General features: G+C 38.5%; 2 protein-coding genes across 2 annotated transcripts; one reads left to right on the top strand and one right to left on the bottom strand.

The window, feature by feature from the left end:
• Positions 1-7,014: 7,014 nt before the first annotated feature.
• LOC144632834 (bone morphogenetic protein 6-like) lies at positions 7,015-10,118 on the bottom strand. The gene is made up of 2 exons (XM_078491579.1): positions 9,090-10,118; positions 7,015-8,977 (listed from the first exon to the last, which is right to left on the bottom strand). Exons 1-2 carry the CDS (start codon positions 9,337-9,339, stop codon positions 8,136-8,138), a joined length of 1,092 nt encoding a protein of 363 aa, XP_078347705.1. The 5' UTR covers positions 9,340-10,118; the 3' UTR covers positions 7,015-8,135.
• Positions 10,119-15,041: 4,923 nt separating this feature from the next.
• Positions 15,042-17,071, top strand: LOC144650913 (bone morphogenetic protein 7-like). The gene is made up of 2 exons (XM_078510719.1): positions 15,042-15,087; positions 15,507-17,071. Exon 2 carries the CDS (start codon positions 15,530-15,532, stop codon positions 16,343-16,345), a length of 816 nt encoding a protein of 271 aa, XP_078366845.1. The 5' UTR covers positions 15,042-15,087; positions 15,507-15,529; the 3' UTR covers positions 16,346-17,071.
• The last annotated feature ends 495 nt before the right edge of the window (positions 17,072-17,566 follow it).

A 17,566-nucleotide genomic window follows, 5' to 3' on the forward strand; every position in this document is an offset into this window, starting at 1 on the left:
AACTGAGCAACGAGAGACTCGTGGTGAGCTGGGCCATTTACAGCTAGGTTGATATGTTACACGCATCCTGCATACTGCTAGGATAAAAGCAAAGATGTATTTGTCAAAAATAACACGAGCATGGGACAAAGGACAAAGTTTGACTAATTTTAAGACTGCTATAAAACGTCGCGTTTGGAAAAAATTTATGGATACATAGAACCCTTTTAAACGTAGCCCTTTATAATAATTAGAATGAATTTTTTTTTTTGACTGTACATTTTTTAACATTCATTGTAATTTGACCGTGAAAAATCATTTTTGGAGAGGCAAATAAAATCTTATTCTTATTATTAAATTCTGAGTTCCCGACGGGAATCGAACCCATGGCCTCCCAGATACCGGCCGTTGGGCGCTATAACCAACTGAGCAACGAGAGACTCGTGGTGAGCTGGGCCATTTACCAGGTTGATATGTGACACGCGTCCTGCATACTGCTAGGATCAGCAATGTCGAATTCATCAAGTGTGTAGTAAATAATAAAGATAGTAAATTTTGTGCTCGGTGATAAAAAGTAAAGATGTATTTTTCAGCGTAAACACGTGAATGGGACAACGAAAAATTCTGTTTTCCCGATGGAAATCGGACCCATGGCCTCCCAGATACCGGTTGGGCGCTCTCACCAACTGAACTACGAGGGCCTCGTGGTGAGCTGGGCCATTTACTAGGTTGATATGTGACACGCGTCCTGCATACTGCTAGGATCAGCAATGTCGAATTCATTAAGAGTGTAGTAAATAATACATACAGGTAAGATATTTTACCAGACATTCGCAGTACTGGCCCATTTTCCGGCGGCCATCGAAAAAGAACTTAAGGACTGGAGGCCAAGGAATGGAGAAAATTTATTGATGGATTAATTAAGTTTCATTTCTTTTGCAATAAAATAGACTATAGAGGACTTTATGTTAATCAAAGAACCGCGTACGTTTTAATACAAGGAGAAATTAGTCTTTGATAACTCATCAAAGGGTTGACTTGGGTCCACAATATTTCCTAAAACTGTTTTGCATGTGTATTCATACGGCATAAGCGGATTTTTGGTAAATGTTGCGCCAACAGCCCAGATTTGGAAGACGTGCCAAGCTTTGGTCACCCAGGCAATATGGCAGTACAATCATACCTTAACCCAAAAAGTTATCATTTTTTTGTCATAGTTTATATTTTTTCGCTATCACACAGACGGAAAATTGAAAACACGCCTCAAGCTTTGCAGTATCAATCAAGGTATTGGCGATTAGGACATGAATATTTTCCTCGGTTCTCACTTCCTCTTAACGCTCCTATATAGACCCGGGTATAGGTTACACCATATCGCCGACCAGAATTTCTCCATTTCTTAGAGTATACGAACGAGCACGAACGAGCGAGCACGTATCAATGTTAAGCTGCTGGGGGGGGGGGGGGGGGGGGGGAGACCGGGTATAGGCCGGGCATATGAACTTAGCTGAGACTTTCTGATCAAATGCCCAACCACAGGGCATGTGTGGATGTTCAAAAGAGTCACTTAACTTCAATAAAATGTTGTAAGAAAGTCCATTACAATGGTCAAAAGTCCCCACTACGGGCAGATACTTGCTGTCAAGTCCCCCGCCTATGCCCGGCCTCCCCCCCAGCGGCTTAACATTGATAGGTGCATAAGTACTCTACAAGCTACCATTACTGAATTGTATTTGGTTTCTGTCGGTCCTGAAAATGGAGTTTGAACAAAACATTTATCACACTAACACTATATTCTTCAGGCATTTCAACGGTTAGAAACGTTTTGTCACATCGCCAAAAACACTAATGGCGTTCATGTTTTAATATCTTTCCATGACTCTTAGGATTCAAAATAATAAGTATCTGCTCCCTTTAGTGATGTTGCATGCCCAATTTAAAAGTAATTGGAAAAAGGCAATTTCAGTGAGACAGACATTAATTGGAAGATTGAGTATTTTGTGGTATTATGGAAGAAAACAAATTAGGGGAAAGGCATTACGATAATGAGCAATTTTAAAGCAGCTGGCTTCCTTACAAATAACTTTCTTGTTATTAAACTTACTGTCAAAAATATAAAAAATATATTTTTAAATAAAATTCAGTATAGATCTTCCAGGGTAAGACAAAATCATTTGTTGAGTAAATTGAACCAACGGCAGCAATTATTAATAATGTTTTTGCCAGCTGCCTCTAATTAAATAAACTCATTTCCGCAGAGAAGTATTTAAAAATTGATTCCAATTTGCAGCAAAATTAAACGAAGAAAAATGACTGAAGTGCAAATACTTTTTTGTTATTCATCTCATTGTATATAATTAACGTGGATCAATTTGAGTTTTTTTCTATCTTAGTCCAATTATAATTTTTGCCTTATCTTTTCAACGAATCCCTGCTGACACAATGCTAACAGAGGCAAGGCTAAGGTGGGATTTTAAAAGAAACATAGAATATTTTACTTAACAGAAAGTTAGAAAATGATGAAATTTGTCGAGCCAATTAAAAATTGCACTCGTTTGAATGCTTCCTTCGTAGTTTTGAGTCAAATATTCCTAATTATCTTTTAACGAAAAAAAGATTAATACTTGATTTAAGTTTCTGGAGTTAGTTGAATTGGTCAATAGAATGACACACGGAAGAAAAAATAAAATAATCATCCTACGCCATGGAAAAAATAATAAATTAACTCAGATAAAATTCACATAACTTTTGAAGCAACAAAGATTTAATGATCGTGCAATTATTTTACGCTGCAGTCGAACATTTTACAGGCAAAAGTAACGAAGTAGTTTTTTTCATACGCCTTAAATAAATTGGCTTCGTTCTGAAAAATATTTGAATTCTTGGTAATTTCAAAGTTTTAGGGTACTTTTTTTTAAAATTAATAATATCATAATAAAGAATGGTTAATGTAAGTTGAGCTTGAGAGCTAGAGGCTACGTTCCGAGACTGCCAAAAATTTCTCGAGATGTGCGAAACGTTAATCCAACTGATGCCTCCCTCCATTAATGAGTTGCCGCTAAAGTGTCGGGAATCATGGCAAATATACTGGTGGAGGAGCTAGAAGGAGTGGCAAAGGTGGTGCAGGGCATGACGAGGAGAAGCCTTACGTTTAACGGCATCTTGCTATCGAAAGAAGGTTACGGTTAGCCGTCAGCCCGAGTTTTAAGATGTGAGTTGATCACACGTCCAAGCATAAAGCAAAGAAAAATCTGCTCCATTAAAATATATGACTAGAGTACAAAGAAAGCATTTATTGCATAATATTTAAGTTGTAGGATAGGAAAATTAGGGATAATCTTTTTTATCTACAATCATGACTGTAAGTAATATCTAGCACTTAGTACACAGACATAAAAAATGACCAAGATATGAATAAGGCAAGCGACGATCTTAACTGATAAACCCACAGAGCCTGCCGGAATGGCCTGTCCCCCAAAAGGGCACCTCAATGTTTGTTGGTTTTCGCCTCGTTTTCAATAATTTTGATGCTGTCGGACTTCATCACATCATGTTTTTTACCCTCGGATTTCAGAGTAGCTTCTACAGCTAATATCTCCGAGCATTACAACAGTACACACCACGGTGGGCAAAGACCAGCCCACAACACCGGGAACTCCATGCCCTTCTCTTTACGATAAGTGTGTGGGTTCTTTAACGTCCCCTGCTGACCATAACCCTGAAGATGCAGGAGACGGGACCTACGGTTTATCGTCCCTATCCGAGAAGACAAGAATATGTAACCATTTGCAGATGTCATTTCAAAGGCAGCACATTCTCCTCATTTATTTTAAGACCCTGAGTGTTGGTCCGGTTTGGGAGTCGAACCTAAGACCTCCCGCACGGTAGTCCGGCGCTCTACCAACTGAGCTAACCGGTGGGCGGTTACCATGATATGGTTACCATGGCATCCAGTGTTAAATAATTTCGTGCATGGTAGGCTAGGTTTCTTTCTTTTTAGATTAGTAACTTGTGACATTTTGTTCCTACTTCAAAGTTATATTTTATGTTTGTTGCCTTTCGGCTTGTTTTAAATACAGGGCTGATAGTCTTGATAAGGTAACCATGGTTTCCATTATAAAGATAATTTCGTACATGGTAGGCTACGTTTGTTTCTTTCTAGATCAATTACTTGTGATATTTTGTCCCTAGCCTGTTATTTCGTTTTCGTTTGTAGGCTGGGAGGCAGAGGTGACTAATTTGTTGCCAAAAAATTGGAAACGATCTCTGCAATAATGACATTTTCAAAATTGTCCCTCGATGTCACTTTTTAATTCTCTCTTTTTTTTTTTCTATTCTACTATACGGTTCAGAAGTTTATGGAATCTACCATAAAGATAATTTCAACACTTTAGAGAATGACGGTATCGAAAAAACACATATCTTTGCAAACAATTTCTAGGAGTAAATAAACAATTCCAAATGTAAACTTGGAAGTTTACATGTAAAATTGGCCGTTAAAATCTCCATAATAAAATTCTGGATTCATCTTAAAATCTTGTCGGAAAATAATACGCTAAGCAGTGTTACTCTTCTCTAAGTAGATTGTCTGATTAACACCAGACAGGTCTGATACAAAAAAAAAATCAATTATGCAGGAAGTAAAATTCGAGCTCTATCAAACTAAATGAAAACAGCAGAAAACTCTTTACTTCCCGCATTAAGCAAAACATTAGCAAAGCGCTAACTAGACTTGCCACAAGTCGACCTCACGAGTTTTCACAGTAAATAAGCGAGCGAAGCGAGCCTTTTAGGCCGCGAAGCAGTTAATTGGCAATTAATTGGAACAAAGAGAAAATTAAACTTTTAAGCTGCATTTAAATATGATGCTAAAAATATATGGTCTCCTGAATGTGATAACAATTTTCATCACAAAACTGCTATAAATAAATTTCAACTTTATAGGGAATCATAAATTACGTAATGAACAAGGTAGACACAAAATACCCAAGCTAATTAAGCTAATTATAAATTCTGTTTCTGAGAATCTGTTCTTTTCTTTCTGCAATTCAGATGAAATTGAAAATGAAACGCATTTTCTATTCTCACGTAAGTTATATGATAACATACGTTTTCTACAGCATTTTAAGGGAGTATTTATTTGCAACATACCCGATACACGTCGCATTTGCCCGTTGGTATTTTTTATTGTTTTAGAGGTAAAAACCAAAACAAAATTCCAACGGGCGCATGCGAAAGCTATATACGTATGTTAGAAATAAATCCACCCTTTTTAAGTACGATATTAATGCAAAAATTTCATTCCTTTGTAATAGCATTGATCCAAGCTGCTGTATTTTGACCAACTGCTGCTTTTGGATTTTGAGCGAAGTCCCTTACTTTAGGCATGAAACTTCGTTTTCAAAAATATTAATGAGAAATTTATCTTTATTTCTGGTGTAATTATTAGTTTAAATAGGTGATGCCATGTACTGTTATGGTTGGAAATACCTTTACAAATTGTTGTTGTTATTGTTGTTGTTGAAATTCACATTTTATATTGACTAAGTAGAACTGCCTTTTTTCATAAAACAGGCAGCGGCAATTATATCTTGGATCGAGATCCTGAAACGAGCATTCAAATAAAAGATAGTGTTGGGAATTAAAGAAGGCATATATTAACTGATGTCTTGCAGTTGATGGGGTGAATTGACCGCCGTTAAGATTCAATCACGAGAAGTAGCGAGCGTTTGCATTTTGTCGGAGCAAAGCAATTTGCTTTCCCTTAATTTGGGTGAAATTGCTGAAGTATCACATCATTTTAAGATGTGTAAAGGGATCTGTACCTGATAAAGGTATTTTACTGGGGGATACCACTTGTTGTAACTCGCGCGTAAAGCTACAGAAGACAGAAACCACAAACAATTCGACCAGCATTAGGGGTAGAATTGTACAAACTTCTACAACTAAACTCAAAGTTTATTGAACTTCCAAAAATAAAATGAATTGCAGACTTGTGTGTCAGATTCGGGGAGAACTGCAAAGATGATTCGTCGAAGTTTACCAAAGAATTTAAAACTAAATGGCGGAGACCACAATAGTATGACAACTTCTTTTAACCTTCCGTACAGGACTCTCAAGCCCGGTTTTCACTAGCGACGAAAGCACAAGCGCAAGCATAAGCGCAATCACGCAAAAAGGACAAATTTTGATCCTTGTTCTTGTGCTTGCCGCAAGCACAAGCAAAAGCATAAAGCTGCAATGCGCTTGCGCTTTTGCTTGAGTCGAAGCCGTTTTCACGGTGAAATAAGAGCTGTTATTCTCGAGCTTGTGCTTGCGTCGGTAGTGAAAACCAGGCTTAAAGGTTCGTTAATGTTGTATTAATGAGTCTTCTTGTGGTGGCTTGTCGTGTATTCTTTTTCTCCTGCCAATAGCAACCACACTGCATCGCAAACAACAACCAGACGGCATTAATAAACAAATCCAAGAATCTGGGAGTGGTGCGTAAGCATGTGAATCTACTTTGTTTATCCCTTTCCGTCGTTTTTTCTCCAGTTTTCGATAATATTGACAAGATATACAACTACATTCTTTTAGTCAATAAATTGAAGAACTAAAAACAACTTAACTCTGACTGCAACGGAACAACGACCTTCGAATTTTTTCTATTCTATAAGAAGAACCCATAGTTTTCCATATACGGTTGCCCATTCCATTATCTCGTCATTTCATATTGGCCTGGTCTCTTCTCCCGCGAAGGTCAATATCTAATTGTCTGCGGGTTTGTTACAAGAATTTTTTATTTGTTACAAACCCACACACAATGGAATATTGCCTCTCACGTGATTATGGAGTTACGCGCTAGAAAAGTGAAAATAACTTATTTAATAATAGATTGCAAATGAGTAATATAGCATATCATTTTGTGCGGGCATCGTTATCTTATCTCCTCCTCCGTTGGAAAAGTACACCAGAGCAGATCTTACTTCGAATGTAATTAACCAAGTTTTCTTTTGGTAGAAAAGCGAGCCAAGTACACGTAGGACCACACAAGCGTATACTAAAATCCCTTTTTAATTTCTGATGTACAAATTAAATAAAATAACTCTTTCTATCGATATATCATCATTTGTTTCATTACATCACCTCAAATTCCTACCGCTAAAAGCGTTCATTTCCTTTAACGAAGGAAAAGTTAACGAGGCGTAGCTCGTATCCCTCATAGAATCTCGATATCGCACTCTAATAGTAATTAATACCTATTAATAGTTGTTTGTCATAAAAACATGCTACGTAACCCCCATTTTTTCTGTGTTCAAACTAAATGAGCTTTTATGGTGTTCAAGTAACTCGTGAGCGCTCATCAATAAAAGCATTTTTATATCTGCTGTATTTGCTTTTTCGAAGTATTAATTGCCGATGAAAAGTTTTTCCATTCCTCGACCTTCGGTGTCTGCCAAACACAGTAGGCTAAAGACAATTAACAAGAAAATATTAGCAGGCTCCTAATTATTGCAGTCACGAGGTTAGAAATTCTTGCACGTCCTTTCTCTTCTCACACAAAAATTGGCGCCGTTGCAAATATTAAAATTAACGCTCTTACTTCAAATACAATCCGCACTTTGGTGGCCACAAAAGACATTTTTGTGGCTCTTCGTTATGCCAATCTAGTTAAAGCTATAACGGTTTTTGCGTCACAACTATAAATTTGAATTTAAAATTGTCTACTGTGTCTACGTTCGTGACGTTTTGTCTAGATGTTTAAATTATTTGAACTATTTTTTAATTAGAGGAAATAAAAGGTTTTGCTCGAGTTGGCTTGAGACAGATTCTGTGCTTAGGTTGTGGTAACATTTAAATGTTTTCAGTTTGTCCTTGTATTAAAAGTGACCTCGTCTGATATCATCTCAATTAGAAGCTGCCTGACAAAATATCACCTAAGTACGTTCATTGTACTACTTAACAATTAACTAAAATATCATTTATAGGGGTACATTCGTGATTAAAAACAATTTAATTGTACATGTCTGTCGACTTTAGTCAAATCAAATAAAACTAAATAAATCTTTAAGTCAGTTTGACAGTCGTCCTCGCCAAGCAGAATTGTCAAACGTAATGCAATATTTTTCCACGCTATTCTATTCATTAAACGTTTCTTTAGATTTAACCATCGTATATTACTGGCATCCACAAGATGACACTACCATTCCACCATATTCTGTTAACGCGATCGATCGGTCGCTTGTCTTATATAAAACGCTAATGCCGTGCAGCTTTGTCGGGGCACATAATGGAGCCGGGATCCGACTGTCTAGTCTGTGTAAGATGCTTTGCAAAATGGCGTGATTAGTTGGTTCCAGGTGCATATCAAGAACATTTGGACAGATGCCTTCGCAGTAATTGGCGCTGTAACCACTCGGGGCAATAATCCAGTTCCATTTTAACTTTTTGAACTGTACGTAAACCCAACGACGTCTGCATCTCTTGAGTGTGCTTGAACGCCTAACACGGTTTCTAGCCGTCGTTGAGACGTTTTGCGGCACGTACTCTTCTTCATCGTCTGCCACTTGGCTACTACTGCAATTCTTTTGAGTTGTTGGCATTTTCAATGGGTTTTTAGTGTAAGTTACCAAGAAAGGTGCTCTTTTTCCGTGAGCTCCAATACGAAAATCATTGGGAAAGGCCTTGACGCCTTCTACTGTGAGACTTAAGCCAAAGTTTTCTTCAGGTTTATCTTTCCAGTGTTTAACTGCAGCAGATACGTCAAAGCTGATCCACCGGCCGACTTTTTCCTTGTAACTAACAAGATGGGAAGCCACAAGAACCCCAATGTTCCTGTTCTGGAAATTTTTCAAGCGAAGAACTCTGATCTTAAAACGCCCTTCTGTGTTTTGGCCTAACGGTGCCTTTTTGTAAATTCTCAACTGAGCTTTCTTGACTTTCTCCTTTGCTTCTATGGAAGACAAGTTGAAGTAAAATCCGTGATGAAGTGGCCCTGTATGCTCGCCATCCCCTGCGGCTAAAGATAAAGAAAACAAATATGAGCAGGCTTTACGATGTGTGTTATTACGAAATGCTTACTGCAACCAACGACATTCTATAACTTATTAGATTCTCTGAAGGGTACTTACGTTCTCGGAAAAACACTCTTACTATCTCTGAGTCCCGTTGGTTCACTCCACTACGATGCAAGAGCGTTCGCTTTCGGTACAAGTTCAGAAGGAATCTTGGCACTTCGTCTCTTTGCTTTGACGGCTCTTTCGATTGAAACTCCCTCGTGTTGAATCCCCGAAGCAACTCGGATGATCGACTTAAAACCTTATCAGATATCTCGTATGAAAGACAGATTAACAAACTGAATATAACAAATCTTATAAACATTGTGTAGTGTCAGTCGATTGCGCTGTACGGAATGTTGTTATCGACTTGAGAGATGTGCAAGAATTAGAGTTCACGCGAATACCGCGCACCCTATATACGTCGATACCAGCTCTCTTTCGAACAGCCTAGCCGTCTTTTAGACGAATAATTATGGCCGAGCGGCGTTTTTTACATCTTATACAGTTAAGTTTAACCCATATCGGAGGTGAATATTCATGGGAGTGTTTTTCAATAACTGCCCAAGATGATATGACAGCTCTTCACGGTTCACTCCACATACGTCAATAGATTACTTTAAACTCTCGTGGAAGTTTGTAGAACGGCTGCAGTTGCGGCGGAAATACATTTACATTGGGCCAGCCTCATCCCTAAGAACTATTCTTGGTTATTACAAAAGAAAATAAAAAAAAGTTAAGCAAGGAAGGGCGGTGATGGAAGGTGTTTCTAGTAGAATAGAAGCAAAAACTTTGTAATTTCCTGAACAGACCTTTCCTGGGGTAGAGCCTTGTCTACTTTCATGCAAATTTCGGAGACAAAAATACAAGAAACGAATTATTTATATGTCGTGTTGAAAAATTAATCACGCGCCATTTAGAAGCATTAATGCACTTTCCATTGTTTCGATCCGGCAATTATTTCTAACAACCGACCAATTTCTTAGAAAAAATTAACAACAGATCAATGTTGTAGTCACCGAGGTGTAACAAGCTAATAGGTCCTTGATTTTAGCAATAAGGGTCTCTACTCGTTCCACCTCGGTGGTTCCTTACGTAGTCGTAAAAGAATAACTGAGAAATACATTGTATGTTTATTTTTATTTTTTTACAAGTCTATATATTTTAATTTATTTGAAATTTCACCTGTTGTCTCTTGCCACTGAGCCTGTCTTTTGTATGACCAGAATTTTCCCAACAGAACTTTGAAAAATGTCACTTAACTTACCCTCAAAGCTTTCCACAATATTTGGATATAAGGTGCTGAACCTAATGACGGTGTGTTACTCCAAAGAGCACCGATTAGCGATGTCTGAGACCTGAGGCATTTTAAAACAGACCAACTTTTTTTAATGCTTGTTATGGCGGGAAATACAGTGTCACTTTTGGAAATCAACTGAGGTCAAATAAAAATACCGTAAATTTCGATTTTTATAACATTCACAGCTGTTAACTTCTTATGAACACATTTAAAGGAGGCAGAAAGTTGTGCTTGAATGTGTGTCATGTCATGCATTTTCAAGTTTTACCTGTTCTTCCCTGTGTTTGACTTCTTGTAAAGGGTAGAACAAATGTTAAAAAGAAACTCACTAAATCTAAACTATAACATGCAAAATGTAGGAAATAATTTCTGTTTAGAAAGATTAGTGGTACAGCTTCCTTGATAGACTTTTGGTTTTCAATTTTACTTTAACAGAGTAAAAGCATTTGGCCTTGTTCACTGGAGAAATGTCTGATGAAGGCTTCACTAAACTGATGAGTTTTGAAGGGCCAACATCAACAGTTTCCCACATAAAAGGGCTTTTAACTGCTGTAAAAAGCAAGCAACAAATACTCAAGACTGTGTCTGTTTGCCCAGTATCTGTCTAGATTTCCACACAGTAAAATTTCCAAGTCGGTGTTTGCTTGTACTGTTGCTTGTTAGATTTTCACGGAACTGTTAACCGCAAACGGCATTTATTACCACAAACAAGAAACCATCTCCCTGACAACAACATAGACCACTAGTATTTTTATTTTCTGCAATGAAAATATTGATTCATTGTAGCCAGGATGGGACGCAATGATGAATCCTAAACAGCCCTTGCCAAATTGTTTGAAAACACTAACCTTTCGACAGGCAGAGTACGAGCAAATTTTCACAAGCTAAGCCTGAAGCTGACGAAGTCTCTGCTGATGCAAGAACTAGTATTCGAAATACCACGAGAAATTACATCACTGAAAATTTAGAGGAAATTCGAAATCTCTCCATCTCTGGAGAGATAAAATGGAGACCCAATACTGGTGAAAATCTTTGGAAAACGGCCAGCCACTGGCTAACACGATGCAATGTTGAACAAGTGGCATTGGAGAGAATTGATGGGATAAAGATCTAGTACGGTTACAGCTTATATATCTTTCAGAGGTCTGCTCGCCAATAAGCAGTCAAATGGTTACTGCAATTGTCATTATCCACAATGTGTCTCTCTCTATAGAGAGACACAATGCATTGTATACAATACATAGTCTGACAAAGGCCAAGGTTCAGAAGTTGAACATTGGTCCCTTCTCTCATTCCTCCAGGACCCGAACTGCCCAAAGTGGAACACGGGTCTTCCGTTAGGGACTTCCACTATTGTTTGTTCTTTGCTCATATTTTATCAGTGCCCTTCGACAAGTCAAATTAGGCCTGCGTCTTTTACGCCTCTTTGGGCAGTCGATCTCCATGCAACTATTGGCAGTGAATCTGCTTCATCCGTGGGACATGACCCAGCTATTAACCTTCTCTTCCGCACAATTAATATAGAGCGGTTCCATATTACAGGATGTCACCGTTGCTGATCCTGTTTGGAAAAATTAAAGATGCGATTAACACCTTCTAGCTTTTACCTCCATAATGATTACACATAGAGCATTTATTGCTTATGAACATTTTGCTCTTGTTTTGCACATTAATAGTTATTTTCCGGACTTGATTACGATTCACGAAGGCTAAGATCAGATTGCCTTGGACATTCTTGCCAACACATCCTATTCTCTCCTGCCATTTGTAAAGCCTCTTGCGCCCTGGTAAGTGTACTCATCCACGGCTTCCAGTTGTTGGCTGTTGACAGTGACCGGTTGGTCGGTCGTGGTGTTTACTGATTTCATCGCTTTTGTCTTTCCAACATTCATTTTCATGCCACCCAGGCTTGCAAATCAGTTAAGCAGATCCATCTTCTCTTGGGTATGGTCTCTATGCGCGCTGCATTGCAGGCCATCGTCGTCCAGGTTCTGTATCGTTGAGAAGAATGTCTGCTAGACTTATACCTCTCTTTCTCTCATTCTTTTTAGCTGTCGTCGCCCTCATAAGTCAGTCCATGACTAGAAAGAAGAGGAAAGGAGATTAGAGTTCCTTTTGTTTGACCATCATCTGGACTCCCAAGATGTCTGTCAGATGCGGTCCACAAACCACTTAACACTGGACGCCCTCATAACAACATCGTGTCGATGTTGAACAATTTCCATGAGACCATGGTTGGGGGAGCGAGGATGTCGCAGTGGTCAGAGCACCCGCCTTCCAATAATGTTCCCGGGCTAGATTTCGGTTGTTGGTTCTCGCCTTGCTTCTAGGGTTTTTCTCTACATACTCCCGTTTTCCTCCCACTTGAAAAACCAACATTTCTCAATTCCAATTCGACCTTGATAGAGGAACCTAATAAAAACGCTATAGGGCTGATGTGGCTTCCTCGCTAGACATTGCAGTTTATAGTTTCTGAGCATCTGCAGCTTTCACAGATTGGCTGCATCCATCATCGTCTTTTATTTTCTTTTAATTGGTTTTGTACAGCGTTTTCGTGTTCCTTGCAGCTACCCATCTGCCATGGCCAGTGCACTCTCTTAAAGCGATCAAGAAGTTGGCACTTCTAGAGCCACTGGCGTGGAGTAATTTACTGAACCCCACAGGCACTAAGGGAGGAAAACAACACAAACGTGTCCAGGGCATCGCACCCTCACCAGAATTTAACGAGGGATGTAATTCAATTCATAACTGTGTTCAAGCAGGACTTTTTCGCTAGCCTAAAAAAGAAAGCAGCCCATTCATAAGTTATAGCCAACCGTAGTGTTGGTCTTTAGCGTTCACCTGTTAGGGGTATGGAGTCAGACGTAGGTATTTTTATTATGTTCCTGACACGGAAACGCCTTTCCACAGAAACGATTTCAAAAGTTAATCCTTTTGAGTCGGGGGTTTTGGGGAGTTCGTGGGTCTGGGAAGGGACGAGAATCTTCTGATTTTCCACCTACCCACTGAATAAAATGAACGCTACTCATGTTACCAATACAAAAATGTGTTGTAAATTTAAAGGTTTCAAGGAATTAAGACACTTCTACCGCAATAACTGTGTAAATTGAAATGCTCTCTCTCATTGGATATTTGTTATCGCCAAAATAGTACAGACACATACTGATGTGTTCGCGCTCGAATCTAAACATTTCGCCAATATAATAAAGCGTGCATAGTTCTGTCAAGTCTTGATATCAGTAAAATACTGCATCTGAACGGAAGAAGTTGCAGATGTTCTTTTAAGAAAATTGGATCAGCTGTAAGCAAAAAATATGAGGTTCTTGGAATAGACTGACGTGGAAATCGACAAGTGGAATATTACCGTGTTCAAAGTTAGAGTGGTCTGAACTCGGGAATATCTTAACTGCTTTTTAAAGAATGTTTGACTAGACTTATGACTGTTTTCTGAAATTCTGCTTCTAGGTTTTATTTTTTAAAAGTTTTGTACGTAGTTTGAAGCTAATGATACCGAAGTTCTTGTGATCATCAGTTTGGCTAAAAAAAACTGACTTCACAATCGTTTACTCTTTTGCCTAGCGTTTTATCTTTTCTGGAGTGTCGGTTTGATTATTTTGGCTTTTTGTTATTGTAAAAAAAATTCTCGTCAGTTATGTTTCTGTGTCAGTTGTGTGTCTGACTGTGTTATCTCGTGACAGTGAATCTCGTCACAGTATAATAATAATAATAATAATAATAATAATAATAATAATAATAATAATAATAATAATAATAATAATAATAATAATGGCACTTCGGGCAGTATATCCACAGAGTGGCTCTTCGCCTGCCCAAAATTTGGAATTTTGAAAGCTTGAATTTTGTCAAAGTAGTCTGTGGGTCAACTCAGCTTCACTGACTCGTGAATTCACAGCTACGTTGACAACGCTATGACGAAATTAATTGTCAATAAGGCGACATACGCGTAAAAGGTGACGTCAATTTGTTAAATTAAGAAATGAATGCCCCCTGTTTCAGAAAATTCCCTTGAATAGCTTTTAAAGAAATTTCCAGGTAAGCTAAATTGGTCCAGAATTAGCTTTTCTGTTTTCAGTTCACCACGAGTTTCTCGTTATCTCTTGGATCTTTCAACGATATTATGTCAGCAAATAAACTTCAGGAGAGAACCCGCTACCTAAACAGTAGTAAACAAAATCGAGTGGTTGAGGACAATAGATCTTCACTTCTATAGCTAAATATATATTTTAGTAAACTGTTCTCTAAGGCTAAAGAATTGTCGGCAACTCTTTGCTAGCTCTTTATGTCATCCCACGTGTTTTTCTGCCTTTCTTATGCACCACTCATCTTTTGAGGGGCTATCGACCCATAGCGAGAGCCTAGGTCAAACGCGAAACAAACAAGTATACCGCAGCCACATTGGCCGGCATAAATCACGCAAGTGCAATCGTGTCTCATTTAAATTGTCTTAGTATCTCATAGCTTGATAGTTGGCGTCCACGACCTGAGCTGTGCACTAGACATCAAGTCGCAAAATGAGACATTTCAACGTGTTATTGACAGTGTTGGCTTTTGTAGTAACTCAGTTTCTGAAAGCTGCGCCGATGCGAATGAGAAATGCATCTTCCGATTTCCAGTTTTTAGAACCAAGTGGAAGTTACAAACACCTTGACCAAGAAAATGCCGTACCGAGGTATCTCCTGAAACTGTATCGACAAAGACATTACCCTTCAAGGAGAAACAACAGGAACACAATAACTGCTTTCTTTCTCGAAGGTATGTCAGTTAAAATATCGTTCTGGCATTGCATTTAGACAAGAGAATATTCATATTATCTCGATATAGACAGTAACGAGGAAGTTTTGTCTTTTTATCATTACTTCCGACGATACATCTATCACTTAGAAACAAAATACTGCATGCACACTTATGGTTTTCTTGTTGAAAATTCTAAGGAGTGAGACCCTGATTTAACGACTCTCAATATAACGAAGCCCTCGGTATGTAACGAACAATATTCTTTGCCCCCCAAAAAGTAAACTATTTGGAAAAGAGTCTCGATATAACCAAACCTCGATGTAGCGAACATACTTTGCCAATCCCTTGGCTCTTCGTTTTTCCATGGTTTCACTGTAGTGTGCAAACAAGCCTTTCGAATTTAAAGATTTGACTATTTAATTTTTTTTCGAAAATAGGAGGAGTAAGACAAACAACGCCTATGGTTTCTTTTGAATTAAAGTTTGATTTACGAGCTATGACATCAAAGAACTTGGTAAGAGCTGAACTTCATGTTCTCAAGAAAAGAGCTACTGAAGGTGAACCACTGAGGTGTGAATATTCAGTTATGGTGCATAGTTTTATTGGCCGAAAGAATCCCACAAAAACATTGATTGATTCCTTAAAAGTCAAGAACTCTTTAAAAGGTCAGTGGCTGACGTTTAACGTCACGGCTGCTCTCAGAATGATAATTCATGGATCTGAAAGAAAGTTGGGATTTCGGTTGTCCACAGACGGGGCTGCGTGTGCTAAATGTCGAATCGGTAAGAAGGGAAGACATAGGCCCTTTTTAGTGACCTACACTAGGGATGGGGGAGATAAATCTTCTCAGACAATTCTCAGCAGAATTGGACCCGGATCAAAACAGGCTAAACCATTTCTAGTGTCCCATTCAAACAGAACGGTAAACGATCGTAAAAGTCGTGCCATCAAAGACGTGTACTGCCGCCGACGCCGCCTAAGAGTGCATTTCAGGGAGCTCAAGTGGAACAGGTGGATAATCGCTCCTCGAAGCTATTGGGCTAACTACTGCGAAGGCACTTGCCCTAGAGTCCCAGTTTATCCATTTGACGTCAGCAATCACGCCATCTTGCAAAACATACTTCGACACCACGCTTCGTGCAAAGATATTCCCAGTGCTTTATGTGTACCAACACAGCTTAACTCGTTGGCAATGTTATTTCGAGATTGGAAGGATAATTCCATTGTGCTAAAAGAATTTCCTGACATGGCTGTGTCGGCGTGTGGCTGTCGGTAAACAATAATTAAAGGAGCACTATCGCAGAGATTTTGCTACATTATATTTGGTCAAAATGATGTTAAATATGTACGGAATTTGCTTTGTACACCAAGGTGAGGATATAAATCGAATGGTTGAAGGTAGAGAAGTTTGTAATCAGTTTTTTGGTGATTTTTCCAAGAAACAAAGGCAAAAAAGTCTGCCCGACTGTTTTTTTTACTTTGAGATCATATCCTCGTGAATGCTTAAGGCTTATGATACGACACCATTTATATCTTTAGTGCCCTAGTTAACAAACTTAAACCATTATTTTTAGGTTCTAGTAACGTATTAACTGTCGCTTGGCTTTTGACTTCTCGAAGTCATGCTTTTAATGGCATATCTTCAAACACTATGAAGCGTACTCGTACGAGACCTAATAATAAATGAAGATTATATCATTTTGTAGAAGTAAGGGGTAGGTTGTGTTTGCTGGTGGTTTTAAAATAAGTTCTGAAGATTGCTGCACAAAACAGTTTTATTATGTAATACAAATACTGACAAAATAAAGAAGATATTAACAATAGAAACAAAAGTCAGCTTTCCATTGAGTAGATTATAATTTCCGCTTTCTGACATCGTCGCCCACATCTGACTGTGACAACATAGGGCGTTGAAACTTCCAGAGAATTAAAAATAAATTCCGTTCTTTTCTTCCCATTGTTAACAATGTTTTGAAGTTTCAGTAAGATAAAGAAGAATAATAAAGATCGTTGTGTTCATTTATTGTTAAATATATGGGTGTCAACTGTGGGTAAATACTAAATAGTCAATAAAGCTGTGTAAAATCATCATTTTTAGCTCATTCTCCAGAATGAGTAATAGAGTGCTACAGATGTTGACGGAAGTCTGCGTGTACAAAAATTGTGTGGACGGAAGTGATACAGATGTTGACGGAAGTGTGCGTGTACAAAAATTGTGTGGACGGAAGTGATACAGATGTTGACGGAAGTGTGCGTGTACAAAAACTGTGTGGACGGAAGTGATACAGATGTTGGCGGAAGTGTGCGTGTACAAAAATTGTGTGGACGGAAGTGATACAGATGTTGACGGAAGTGTGCGTGTACAAAAATTGTGTGGACGGAAGTGATACAGATGTTGACGGAAGTCTGCGTGTACAAAAAATGTGTGGCGGAAGTTGTAGAACGGAAGTAATTTTATATGCTACCCCTGCCCCCTTAGTAATGCCAAAAATAATTT

The sequence above is a fragment of the Oculina patagonica genome, chromosome 1 (assembly GCF_052425735.1).
Source record: "Oculina patagonica isolate OP01 chromosome 1, crgOcupat, whole genome shotgun sequence".
Taxonomy (NCBI): Eukaryota; Metazoa; Cnidaria; class Anthozoa; order Scleractinia; family Oculinidae; genus Oculina; species Oculina patagonica.